Raw genomic sequence first — 12,066 nt, 5'->3', positions numbered from 1 at the left:
GAGTCAGTCCAGTTACATCAATTTCGCGTTTATTGGAAATCAGGATATCAGAAATCACGACTGACACGCTGATATTATTACCCTTCTTTTTATCCAATGTTATCAATTTGTTCGTTTATTTATCTCATTTCAACTGAAACGCTAATATTATAATTACTATTATGCCTCTTCTTTATCCAATGCTATCAATTTATTCGATCATTTATTACATTTCATGAAACAATTAAGCTTATATCGATACATGGTATGCATATAACGTGGTGTATTATCAACGCTGCAGTGTTTTCTCAAGCCAATCCCTTACCGATCGGACTCGATCATCAGTAATCAGTAAGCAATGTTATAGCCGTGCTGCTCAATGGAATAGCCGCCTGGCACATAGGCAACCGGTGCTATCGGCGCCGGATATGAGTAGGCGTACTGGTAAGGAGATACCTGAAACAAAAGATCACGGCGATGAGCGAGCTGACACAGGGTGCATTAAGGGGGTGCCTTGGTCGATCTCGACATGGACGTATATATCTTCAAATATCAAGTCCACGTATCTCAAACGCGAAAAGGGCTTAGCAGCTCCATTCTATGCACAATTCTGAACAAAAACACCCCAATACCTTTTCATTTAACGCAGAAATAAAGAAATGGCATGAATTTTAGGAATTCACTACTACGATCTCGTACAACGCGTGCCACTTCTTTATTTCTGCGTCAAATGAATATGGATGGGAGTGTTTTTAATCAGAAGCGCGTATAGAATGGGACTGTTGAACCTTTTTCGCGTTTGAGATACGTGGACTTCGATATTCGGAGATATAAACGACCGCCTCGAGATCGACTAGGGCACCCCCTTAATCTGCCACCTTTAGAGCAAGGAAGTATGAAAAGATTAGTCTGATTCCTTCATACTTAGAATTCGGTCAATTAAGCACGTCTTTTTGGTATTTCTTTTCCGAAAACTAGCACATTTAAAATACCCAAAATTTGTGGTTGTTCAATATCTATAACCATTGCAGCCTCACTTACCTGAGGAAGTATTGGGGCTCTGGCCAAAGGAATATGCGCAATTGGCGACACTATTGGGCCGACGATGGGTGTCAGCTTGGCTGTCGAGGCCGGGGTTTGAGCATCGCGTTTTGCAGTCTCTGGCGTGGCAGCCGGTGCTGCCTGCGCGGTCGCCAAGATCAAAACGATTGAGAATATCACCTGAAAGTAGTTAATTAATTACTTCGTAATTCAACATATTTTCGTACTCAGGTAAATTGTACGTATAATATACTCACGGGTTTAAACATGATTGTAAAATTCGTCTCTAGCTCGTCTAAATACGTAAACTTTGATAGCGGGTTCCTCGTGGTTGCTGCTGTTATACTGTGTTTTCTTCCATCGCCTTACCTGCTATTTATAGGCGGTGAATCCTTGCTAGTAAAAAACTAAACTCGTCCTGAAATGCAGTCTCTACGAGGTAGAAACAAGAAATGCGTCCGTGTGTGTTGCGTTCGAGTTGCCAACCCTAGACTCCTAACACTTGAGTCACATGAACTCTGAGCTTGATTTTAAAGTTAATCGATAACTGCTTGAAAATTAGCTATTTTTTCATCCACATTTTTTTCATATCGCTATTGCGGTTGAAACCTTATGTTCACATGTCCACTCACATGTCCGGAGTCCAATGAAAAATGTTATTTTCTCTTTGAACTTTTCACACGGGTATGTGTACATATTAAAACACGAATGTCCGTTTTACCTAGGTGATTTATCAGCTTCGTGTTTCAGGTGAAGTGCATATAATCATGAAAATAAGGAGGTTATTAATTGAAGGAATAGCAAGTCGTTAGGTACATTACGCACGAGCTGGCGCAACGATTGCAAGTCATTATAATTAAGGCACAATGATGAATATTAGAAACATTCTTGAGCCCGTCGAAGAAAAAGGTCTCAAAAAAGGAGAGATAGATAGTTAGAGCCAATCTGTGCAGCAACTTATAGCCCTGCACGTAAGTACAGACTTGACCCTAGTCGTAAAAACAGTTACGTACATTGACATCGCAATTGCCCAACATTTTCAGTCAAGACTGACTAGGAAGTACCTACGAAGACTAAAAAGCTGAGTAAAAGGTCTCTGAGGTTACTGACTTGCGTAGAGTACACGGCGTACACATTGCCCAATGTTTTTATCGCGCGCTCGTCTTACGAAGATTAGATTCATGTTGGGAGGCGCATCGCAGGCAACACGTGTAAAAGTATTTGTAAGTTAGATTGCAGTTTGCAAACTTTCCTCGAAACTGAAGTGATAACTGAGCTGTTCTTGCTAGCAGTTGGTAATTAGAATGGCGTGAAATCATGCTTGCTGATTGGAGAGTGGGAAGATAGTTTACGTAGCCGAAACGAAAATCTAATTGGCAGATCAGTGTCAACCACGTCGGTTTTGCGATGGCGTTTTTGTCAACCTGAAATTCGCAAATTAAATATTTATCCATCATTTTTTCGAACTTCGTTACATTGTCAGATGAAAACATTCGAACCTGAATAATTATTTCTTCACCAACCGATCCCTGATTGTGAGACTAACTCCGAAATGTGCAACGCAGAAGAAGTATAGCTCGATCTTGACAGGCCCATTATAAGGCGCTGCCATTTACACTCGCAGGTTTTGGCAAGGGAACCTTGATATTCAACAAATATGGTGTTAGAAGAACTAGGAAACATAATATGCAAGCTTGTTTTGGTCCCACGCTTACGATCGGGGAACAACAGTGAAAAGAAGCGTGGGCAATGCACCTCGGCGATGAGATGTGCGAGCAGGAGAGAAAGACAAAGGATCAGGGTGAGGAGACAGACATGGAATGAGCGACAGACGGGAGCGGGGGGAGGTTACCTTAGTGATTTCCGATGGTCGTTCACCCTGCGAGACCTTGGACTTCCATTTAATTCCAGGAGTTCTTTGCCTCGCGTTCTTTTCTCCGCCAGTTTCTATCCTAACGTTCGGTCCAGTACGTAGTATAGATATAGGTATGTACGATGTATACCTAAAAACCCGCAGAGTCATCGAATCGGGTGATCGCGTTCGATTAGGAAAGCCTTGTTCCGCGCAATACAAATATGTATGTAGTATAAAGTAGAAATGTTCAAGTCAAGTGAAATAAGGTAACGAGACGGAGAGTGACTAACAAGTGCCGGCTACCCGTATCCCAAAAAACTGCAACGCACACATCGGCATATACTTTTCTATGCAGAATACATCGCCGGTGGAAATCATAGAAACTGACTCGTTCCTGGTGAAGGGTCCAGCCGCAATCCTCCGACTGTTAGGGCGTGTCTGTCCAGGACACAAAAAAAGCAACAGGATAGATACAGCCTCCACTTCGTGCGTAGATTACTTGCCGTGGAATGCGGCGATGCTTGAGCAAGTGCGAATGAATATTGTTTAGCATCTTGTTACAGGTAAGCGAGTATCCCTGCGTAGGTTGGCGATCGTTGTTACTCCGATTCGCGAATGCATCCGGCTCGCTGAAACGGCTCCGCCCGATTCAAGGTCTTCAAGATGCGGATATACGAGGTCGTAGTGGTCAGTTGTTCTTCTGACCAATACCTATATATTTCAATGTCTCGATTTTTGCAGACATTCCGGTGGTTTATAACCACGCTGCTTTTACACTTTACTCAATTTATTTTCCCTTACACTTATCTTGAATAGCAATCAGTGGGTACAAGAGACGGACACGTGTGTACAGGGAGTAAAGTTGTGGATATGGGTATATATACAAGTGATTTGCATAGAAGCGTGTACTCGTACAACAGAGATTGAGGTGCTATCGACATGATATGATTTATTTTTCCATGAGTTGCAAAGAGTTATTATTTTATAACCGTGCAATATAAAAATGGTCTAGTTTGATAACCGATGTAATTGAATACCTAGATTTAGAAATTTTGACGCGATCAGGTTCCCAAACTTATGAATATAATCGATCGACTGTTTATACCGGGCGTTACTCAGTTGGGCCTCTTTCACGTATTCCATTAAGACTGCCGACCTTGCAACGGCCAATAATCGACATTGCCATTCGAGTTGCGACATGTTAGGTAGTAGTTAAAAACAAGTAACTCAACACACCGCAGTCTCGCCTGGATTGTCGATGGTACAACAGTAGTTGAAATGGTTCAAGCTGCATGTTCAGCGCTAGACTCACGCTAGACCATCTCAATAAAACTAATACCGATGTATCCTAGCAGCTCTAGCCTACAGCTATGCCTGTCTACGAGTGTGTTCCTCCGCCAGCTCCATATTCGTCGTATCGCATCAGTCGTCGGGATAAAGACGATTACCAAACGCTGATAGCGGGGTGAGCGTAAGCCGAGTAAGTCAGTGCCGGGGCTGCGGCCAAGGTGTGGACGACCGGAGATCCCTGGTGAACGATGCTGTGGCCGTAGCTGGAGACGGATTTCTCAGAAATGAGGGCCGAGTGCGGGGCGACGGGGACGGCGGCGGCGTATCTGACGGCGGGGACTGCAGCGGCGTATGAAATTACGGGAGCTGTTCCATGGACCACAGAGTTTCCGTGGGACTCGATCGTCTTTTCGGAGATGAGGTGAGCCTGGGGAACGGCGTGGACGGCGTGGACGGCGTGGACGGCGGGGACGGCTGCTACGAGGGGGGCGGCTGCGGCGTAGGCGACGGCAGGAACCGCGGCGTGAACCAACGGTGCGGAGTTGTGGACCACCGTGTTTCCATGAGACTCCACCGTCTTCTCGGAGACGAGGCGGCCGACGACTGCCGGACCGGCGACCAGCGCGTGGTGGGCACTCGGCCTGGCGAAGGCGACAGCCACGAAAGCGGACAAGAAGATCTGCGTGGGAGGGAGAAGAGAATTAGCGATTAGACGTACGGAGGGGAGAAGGGGTACTCTTGGTACAGGGACTTCGAGTACCGACTCGGAGAAATTCGTCGGGGAGAGTGAACTCCAATTTCTCTATGATGTGGAATTAATGAGGATGCGGGCAAAAGAGGGGACGAAGACTCACCAGCTTGAACATGTTGATTTGGATTTGTTTGGGCGGTTGGTTTGAGTTTAACCTGAGACTGATCTGCTCCGTAGAGCTCTCCCGTCGTTTATATAGGAGCGCGTCGTCGTCCGGGACCGAGACCTTCGACGACGAGTTCGCCAACTCGGGCTGGGTTTACACGGCGTAGGCACGTTATCGTTTGCCGCCTTCTAACCGCGGGCAACTCTTTCTTCCTAGCTGGTATACAGTCATCTAGGAAGCAGTCACCGATTATCTATGATTCTTAGTATTCGGCGTACACCTGTGACGTCGGATTTTTATTTATTCCACAGTCCCTCCGGCTATCGTTGAAAGCATGTAAGAATTAATTAATAGACGGTAAATCGTAGCGAATTTATTAATTCGTGACGTCAAAGATTACTAATTGAAAGAAAAATTCAATTAACGCATCCTGAATCTCTATTAATTCAAAATATTCAATGTCCTTTGGAATTAAATAATTCTATTCCGTTTCTGCCGCAACGATGCATCGTATCAAGTTCAATAATTAACTGCACCAGATTTGGTGTTCATGTTAAAAAGATTTAATGCAACGATGCTATATCTAAATACGATACAGTTTGTTAATATGTATAAAAAAAATTGCCCGACATTGATTCAAGCGTAACGTTGACCCGTATGTTGTATTGTTCGTTCATAGATATATAAATATAGAGGCGGTGATCCCTCGCGATGATAAAATCTGAACAGAGATTATTGTACGCGAGATAGCAGACTGGTTCGGACAATCAGCTGTTTGCTCACGATCAGGCGTAATTCGAGCTCCGCATTATCGCGTCAAGATCTTGATTATTTTTTTCTTGCGTATAACAGTATCCTTTACAATATATTATTGAAATTCTTATCCGCATCGTTGCGCGTTCGACGAAAGTACGAGTTACGTAAAATACGGTCACTGTTACGCCAGCTATATTTCTAAAGTTCTCCAAACTACCTGCAGTTCATTGGGCAATGCGGATGAAAGCTGGGCACATTTCCTCCTGCGTTACGGTTAATTCGTCATTTAAACTCGGCCCTACGACCTGCCGGGTTATTAAGATTCACATAATTAAGAATCTAGATCGTATTAGACTTGAGCCATTCGAAACGCAAGTTTCAAACATCAATTTACCATTTCCGGTTGCCCAAGATCCGAGAAATATAATTTTAGAAAATCAAGCGCGCTTTGTAAGCTTGTAATTTTGCACCTCCGTTGAACCTCAGATATTATCTCACCTTCATAATTAATTAATGCATCGCATATTTATGATTAGCAAATTCTCGAGCATAGGAACACGATACTTGTTGATTACGAGTTGCCGTTCCCATTAAGCGATTTGCAGATCAGATAAGCCACCTTTTTAAACACGGTGCGTGGGGGGCGCGCTTTTTAATAGTATAACATACGCACTAATACGCAATAATAATTGCCGTCCGTTCGTAATTATTTGAATTCTTGCGTCATGTGTGACTCCAGGTGTTTACCTACTAAAGTCTAGAGTGCAACGTATAAGCGTTTACCAAAATCGCGAAGAACTGTACACGAGACTTGAAAGGCTTGATTGAAGTGTTTTAAGGTTGTGCAGGAATCCGTAGAGAAGGAACTTTCCAGAAACGCAATCTTCTTACAAGTTTAACGCGACTATATATCTTTGTACACAAGTATTTGGGAACGGTGAATTTCTGGAACATTACTTAGGCGTATGTCAAATTTGCATACGAGATAAACTCTCCAACATCCGTATATAAATCACGAATCATGGTCAATGATTTCATTTTATGTCGGTTTATTAATAAAAACTATAAATCAAATTTCAGTGGCACGAAATTAATTTCGATTGTTATTCAGTCCCATCAGCCTGGATAGAAGGTGTGAGATAATTGACGAGAAGAAACCCGTCTGCGTAAGCGAAATAATCGGAATGATTGGACAAACTGGTGCTCTTGTTATGGTGGCGGTAAATCGACACACCAGGTTGACCTTGAAGTGCGATCGAGGGTCCGGGAGCAAGTCAAGGTCTTCGCAGAATATGTTTTTTTTCAGTTTACTGGATACGCTCTTATTTCTTGATCATCAGATTTTTCATAATGTTGTACAATTCCAGCTCCTGTAAATACAGTGAGGGCTTATCGTGTACGCCAATTTTCGATCAGGGGATCCTAAACCTTCATTTCTAGATCTATGAAGTAACAGTGTCGCATATTTGAAAGATTTGATCTGGATGGTATTTTTTGCGTAGCATCCGACTATCAAAAAATTAGAAATGAAACAATTGTGCTAACACCTTTTCAATTTTTTATTCAACCAAGTTGAGATTCTTTTGTAAAATATCAAATAAGTTTCTACGCTTTTATTTACGTTTCACGTATAACTGTCGTTACTCTTGTGTATAACTCGTCGTTATATTATTTGTATTATTATTATACGAAACGTATATTATTAATTGATCGGGGCTAACTTTTTTTAAATTTATGCGTGCCTTCTACACATTTAGAATATTGCCTGTATGTGGGATCTATCACAATGTTCGACTCTGTAGATATAGGGTCAAATTATGTGTATAGTGAATATCACGTACATTTTAGATTGACACTCATTGAACAGTATGCAGTTCGTATGAGAAAACAATGTTTAAGACTGAAATGAAAAATATCTTGTGTTTTTTTTTGTAAACCATACATCAAATATGTTAAAAATCTGAAATAATTTGTACGTTTTTTAAATTTTATTTTAAACAAACAGTCGCATGGATTTTGCGATGTCTCCTTTTATTCGTTGAATACAGAATTAAAACGGCCTTAGAACAATTGTTTCGTTTCTAATTTTTTGATAGCTGAATTCAACGAAAAAAATACCACCCAGATCAAATCTTTCAGATATGCGACACTGTTACTTCATAGAGCTAGAAATGAAGGTTTAGGATCCCCTGATCGAAAATTGGCGTACGCGATAAGCCCTCACTGTATTTACACGAGCCGAAATTGTACAACATTATGAAAATTCCGTGATCAAGAAAATAAGAGCGTATCTAATAACTGCCCACTGCGAAGTGTTACAAGATGCGTACAAAATAAGGAAATAAATAAGTATTCCATCTATGAAGTTGGTACAGCGATCAATCGTGATACATTCCTAACTGTTGTCATACAGCTTATCTACGATGGATAAGCAAGGTGGTTTTCTTTTAAGGATACACGCCGGCTTTAGAACATATATTAGAGCTCTCGGCGTCTTCGACCGACGATTTTGAATAGCTAGACCCAAACGTGACTTTTGTCTTTGCACGGAGAAAGTCCCTGAAAATACGTTCCAAAACTCAGCTGAACGAGATTAGAATAACATTCCGCGTCTCAGCCTGGAGAATTTATCTTAGTCTTCGAGTAGTATAATGAATAACCTCGGAGAGCAGAAGAGCAGGTGTCGTGGAATATATATATCGTAATTTTGCATGGTCTCCGGGTGAGGAGAATGACGAAACACATCTGACAATGAGTAAAACATCAGTCAATGCTTCTCACTGCAACCTATCGCCAAGAACAACCAACCCAGGTCCAAAGAACGATTCTTATTGTACGAAACAGTTCAGCGCAAGAGGAATCGAGCGAAATAAATTGGCCCATATACACAAGGATATCGCTAATGTTTCTTAATTGATTTTGTAAAAATGCGTTTATTGATCATCAGATGATTTGGCTACATCGCCGATCGGTCTTCTCACTCGGAGAAACGACGATCTCACTTTCGTCCAGGTCTTCAGTGGATGTAGGCCGCTCCGTACCCGGCGTAGGCCAGGGGGGCAGAGTGGACGTAGGCGGGGGCGGCATAGGCTGCGACCGGAGCGTGAGCGTAGGCGAGGGGGGCGGCGGCGACGGCGTGAGAATAGGCAAGGGGGGCTGGGGCGGCGGCGACGATCGGGCTCTTGACGGACACCTTGTAGGTGTTGGCGTAGCTTGTGGCGACCGGGACCGAGTGGGCCACGGCGTAGGGGGCGGCGACGACGGGGGCGGCCAGAAGGCCTCCAGGTGCGGCCGAAGCGACGGCCACGAGGGCGGCGAGGACGACGAACTTGAACATCTTGGCGAAGAGAGTTGGTCTCGGTATCGACTTGGAGTATCTGGTATCGACGCTGTGGATCGAGTGCCTTCTCGTTCGAATTCACGGAGCTTTTATACCGGCGAGAGAACGCGTCTTTTCGCCGCCCCTCCCGCGACTCTTCGGCTTTGCTCGACTTCTGCGGAACGCACCCGAGGTGAACTTTTGAGTTCTGGAGGAGTGTTGAGCTCGATTGCGGGTACCTACGCAGCAGGGCCAAGGCTTCCAACACCCGGTTTCATTGTCCGACCGCGCCACGAATGGCAATAAGGAAGTTCAGAGAACGAGCGAAAAGGGACGAGAGGGAAAGGCAGGGCTCGTCGACGATGAAAACAGCAGTGCGGCTGCCTTCGTCGCCGCGTATGATCTTTGTCGAGGGCAGCGATGGCCAATGAGCTAAAAATAATCGACGCATCGTTTTTTTCGAGTCCAAAAAAATAACCGAACACGACTCGATTGAACAGGTAAAAGTTAATCGAGTCATCGATTATTTCGTATTTTTTTGAAACGGTGGAGTTGAAACGGAAATCTCGTAAATTTCAGTATGTAGTCTTCATAGCGGAAGAGTTTTTGGATAATTTACAGTTTCATTCAAAATACTTTTCAATTTCAGATGATAATATTCGTCTACCTTTCCATTATTATATCGAGTAGGTGTACTTGGTAAGTAAAACAATGATGATGATAATTGATACTTTAATTACGCGAATTGATATTGTATTGCGTCGTTCGTTGTGGTAAAAAACAAAAACCGATTGAAACGAAAAATAATCGATTATTTTCTGTCATTCTTAGTTGAGGGTGTACGAACTGGTATAAAAGTGAGTCTGAAGCATCAATACCGCAGCTTATTCTGACCGATTTATAGCTGAACTTATAATAATTAATCGACGCATTTTTGCTTATCGCCTAATTTCGTTCGGCGAATCAGCCTCAAAGAGAGCGTTTTCTTATGTGCTTGCATAATCGGTTGAATTATCTTCGTTCGCCTTCGATAAGTAAATTTTCAAACAAAAAAACTACCAGGTGTAGTATATTGATTTTGGAATTTGTAAAAACGGCAATTTATCTTCCGCGTGCAGGACGGCAAATTCTGTTGCATCACTGAAATTCGGGGATATCTGGGCATTGAAACGCGTTCACCTATACCAGCCGACGACGAGCATGGTTGAGTAACTTGGACTACGTAATCGGGTTGTTAATTTCTGGCTGAAGCGATCGAAACAATAACTCGGCCGTAATTGTGTTGACTAGCTGTTAGTTTACACACTGCCGTACGAGGTTGTCAGTTGGGGGTCGACGTGGCTCAATCTTGGGAAAGCGCGTGTCGCACGGTGCAGGATTATGTAGAGTATATGTAACGCATGTGGATCGGTAATCAGCTGCCGTGCGTGAGGTGAGACTGCGCTCTCTATTTTCTCCTTCATGTTTCAGCTATCCTTGAATTTTTGTGAAAACCGAGTTTTTTTTTTTTTTTTCTTATCCCCTCATTCACGCAAGGACGTTGCATCGCATTTACAACAATTGATGACTCGTATAATTAGGTGACGAGATTTGCTTTATTCCATGCATTAATCAGTTGAGAGTGCCGTTGCGCATCGTCATGCCGCACGTGCGATGAATTATGTGCTCAAAGATTGCGCGATTTCAACGCAAACGATTTCAACGATTGCAGGAAGACAGGTAATGTGCTAACGGCACGTTTTACGCGATTGTCTGACAGGGAGTAAAGAAATTTCTCCTTTCTACAAATTATTCACTTATCGCGATAAAGTACGTGATCATACTTTGAATAATGAACTTTTTCATATCACCGAATGAAATTCGGGAAAAAATTCTATAGTCAAGTGGCTGCCGGCATAATTTTATTAGAACGATGACGGCAAATCAAACCTAAATTTTCATTCCGAAAATTCTATCGATTATATTTCGTGGCAAAAATTTACTTTGGTAACAATTGATTATGTATCGTAACTGCAGTTTTACAAGCATGGTTTTCAAAAATTTTGAAGCATTAACCAAAAATCCGTGAATTTGACATCAGTGATTATGAAGAATAAATTGTATCGAATAAAAATTCGGAAACGCGATTGACTATCAATTTTCCGAAATTGCGACTGATACACTGAGATTGATAAGGTAAATACTATACTCTAGACGAAGGTCACACTTTGACAACCTCAAAGTGAATGTGAAGCCCTCCACGGCGCCTGTATACCTACTACATCGACGGCAACACCTGCTTGCGTATGAATCCGTAAACAGTTTTGTTTTTAAAGTGATTCGAATCGTTACAGTGGTTTATGATAATTTATTGGAGGTGAGTAAACATATTAGAGCGAAAAAAAATTTTTTTCTTTAAAATAGATGAATAAGAAACAATGTAATGACAATCTCCTGTCTGGCAAACGGTGCGTGTAATCTTTTTAAGCTCCAATCGCCTTGAGTAAACGCGTCGTAAAATTGTCTCCATGATTCTACATATACGTATTGTACATACCCGCGTTACCTTTACGCAGACCGTGCAGATCGAGAAACGAGATCAAAACTTGGCCACCTTGGTTTTGTCCGCGAGTCAATGTACCAATTCACGAAGGCACACACGCCCAGTCTGCACTTTAATTTTCTTCACGTATTAATATTCATGCTGCGAATTTTTCTGACTTTTACCTTTGTGTTATTGTAACGTTTTTTTAGTAACGCGGAACCTTTTGAGGTCACATAAATACGCAATTCATTTCTGGTACCATGATTTTTATCATCGTATACAGGATTCGAATTCGCACGTTCGTACGACAGCTCGACACAGTGAATGTTCATTATCGGTATGTGTATAATTTTCTCTTACTCCGACAGCTACTACAAGTATGCCTCCAAAATTTCTATCCGACGTTGCAGATCCAAGCAACCCTTGGATACCATGCACTGGGCTT

General features: G+C 42.6%; 2 protein-coding genes across 2 annotated transcripts; both read right to left on the bottom strand.

Moving 5' to 3' along the window:
• Nucleotides 1-168: 168 nt before the first annotated feature.
• LOC124175890 lies at nucleotides 169-1,370 on the bottom strand. Its single transcript, XM_046556505.1, has 3 exons — nucleotides 1,278-1,370; nucleotides 1,021-1,200; nucleotides 169-435 (listed from the first exon to the last, which is right to left on the bottom strand). The coding sequence occupies exons 1-3, from the start codon at nucleotides 1,287-1,289 to the stop codon at nucleotides 328-330; spliced, it is 300 nt and encodes a 99-aa protein (XP_046412461.1). The 5' UTR covers nucleotides 1,290-1,370; the 3' UTR covers nucleotides 169-327.
• Nucleotides 1,371-3,798: 2,428 nt separating this feature from the next.
• LOC124175613 (protein PRRC2C-like) lies at nucleotides 3,799-9,199 on the bottom strand. The gene is made up of 3 exons (XM_046556015.1): nucleotides 8,798-9,199; nucleotides 5,020-5,169; nucleotides 3,799-4,844 (listed from the first exon to the last, which is right to left on the bottom strand). Exons 1-3 carry the CDS (start codon nucleotides 9,113-9,115, stop codon nucleotides 4,320-4,322), a joined length of 993 nt encoding a protein of 330 aa, XP_046411971.1. The 5' UTR covers nucleotides 9,116-9,199; the 3' UTR covers nucleotides 3,799-4,319.
• Nucleotides 9,200-12,066: the final 2,867 nt, after the last annotated feature.

This window comes from Neodiprion fabricii, chromosome 2 (genome assembly GCF_021155785.1).
Source record: "Neodiprion fabricii isolate iyNeoFabr1 chromosome 2, iyNeoFabr1.1, whole genome shotgun sequence".
Taxonomy (NCBI): Eukaryota; Metazoa; Arthropoda; class Insecta; order Hymenoptera; family Diprionidae; genus Neodiprion; species Neodiprion fabricii.
The sequence above is the reverse complement of the archived record's forward strand: the minus strand, read 5'-3'. Positions and strand labels throughout refer to the sequence as shown.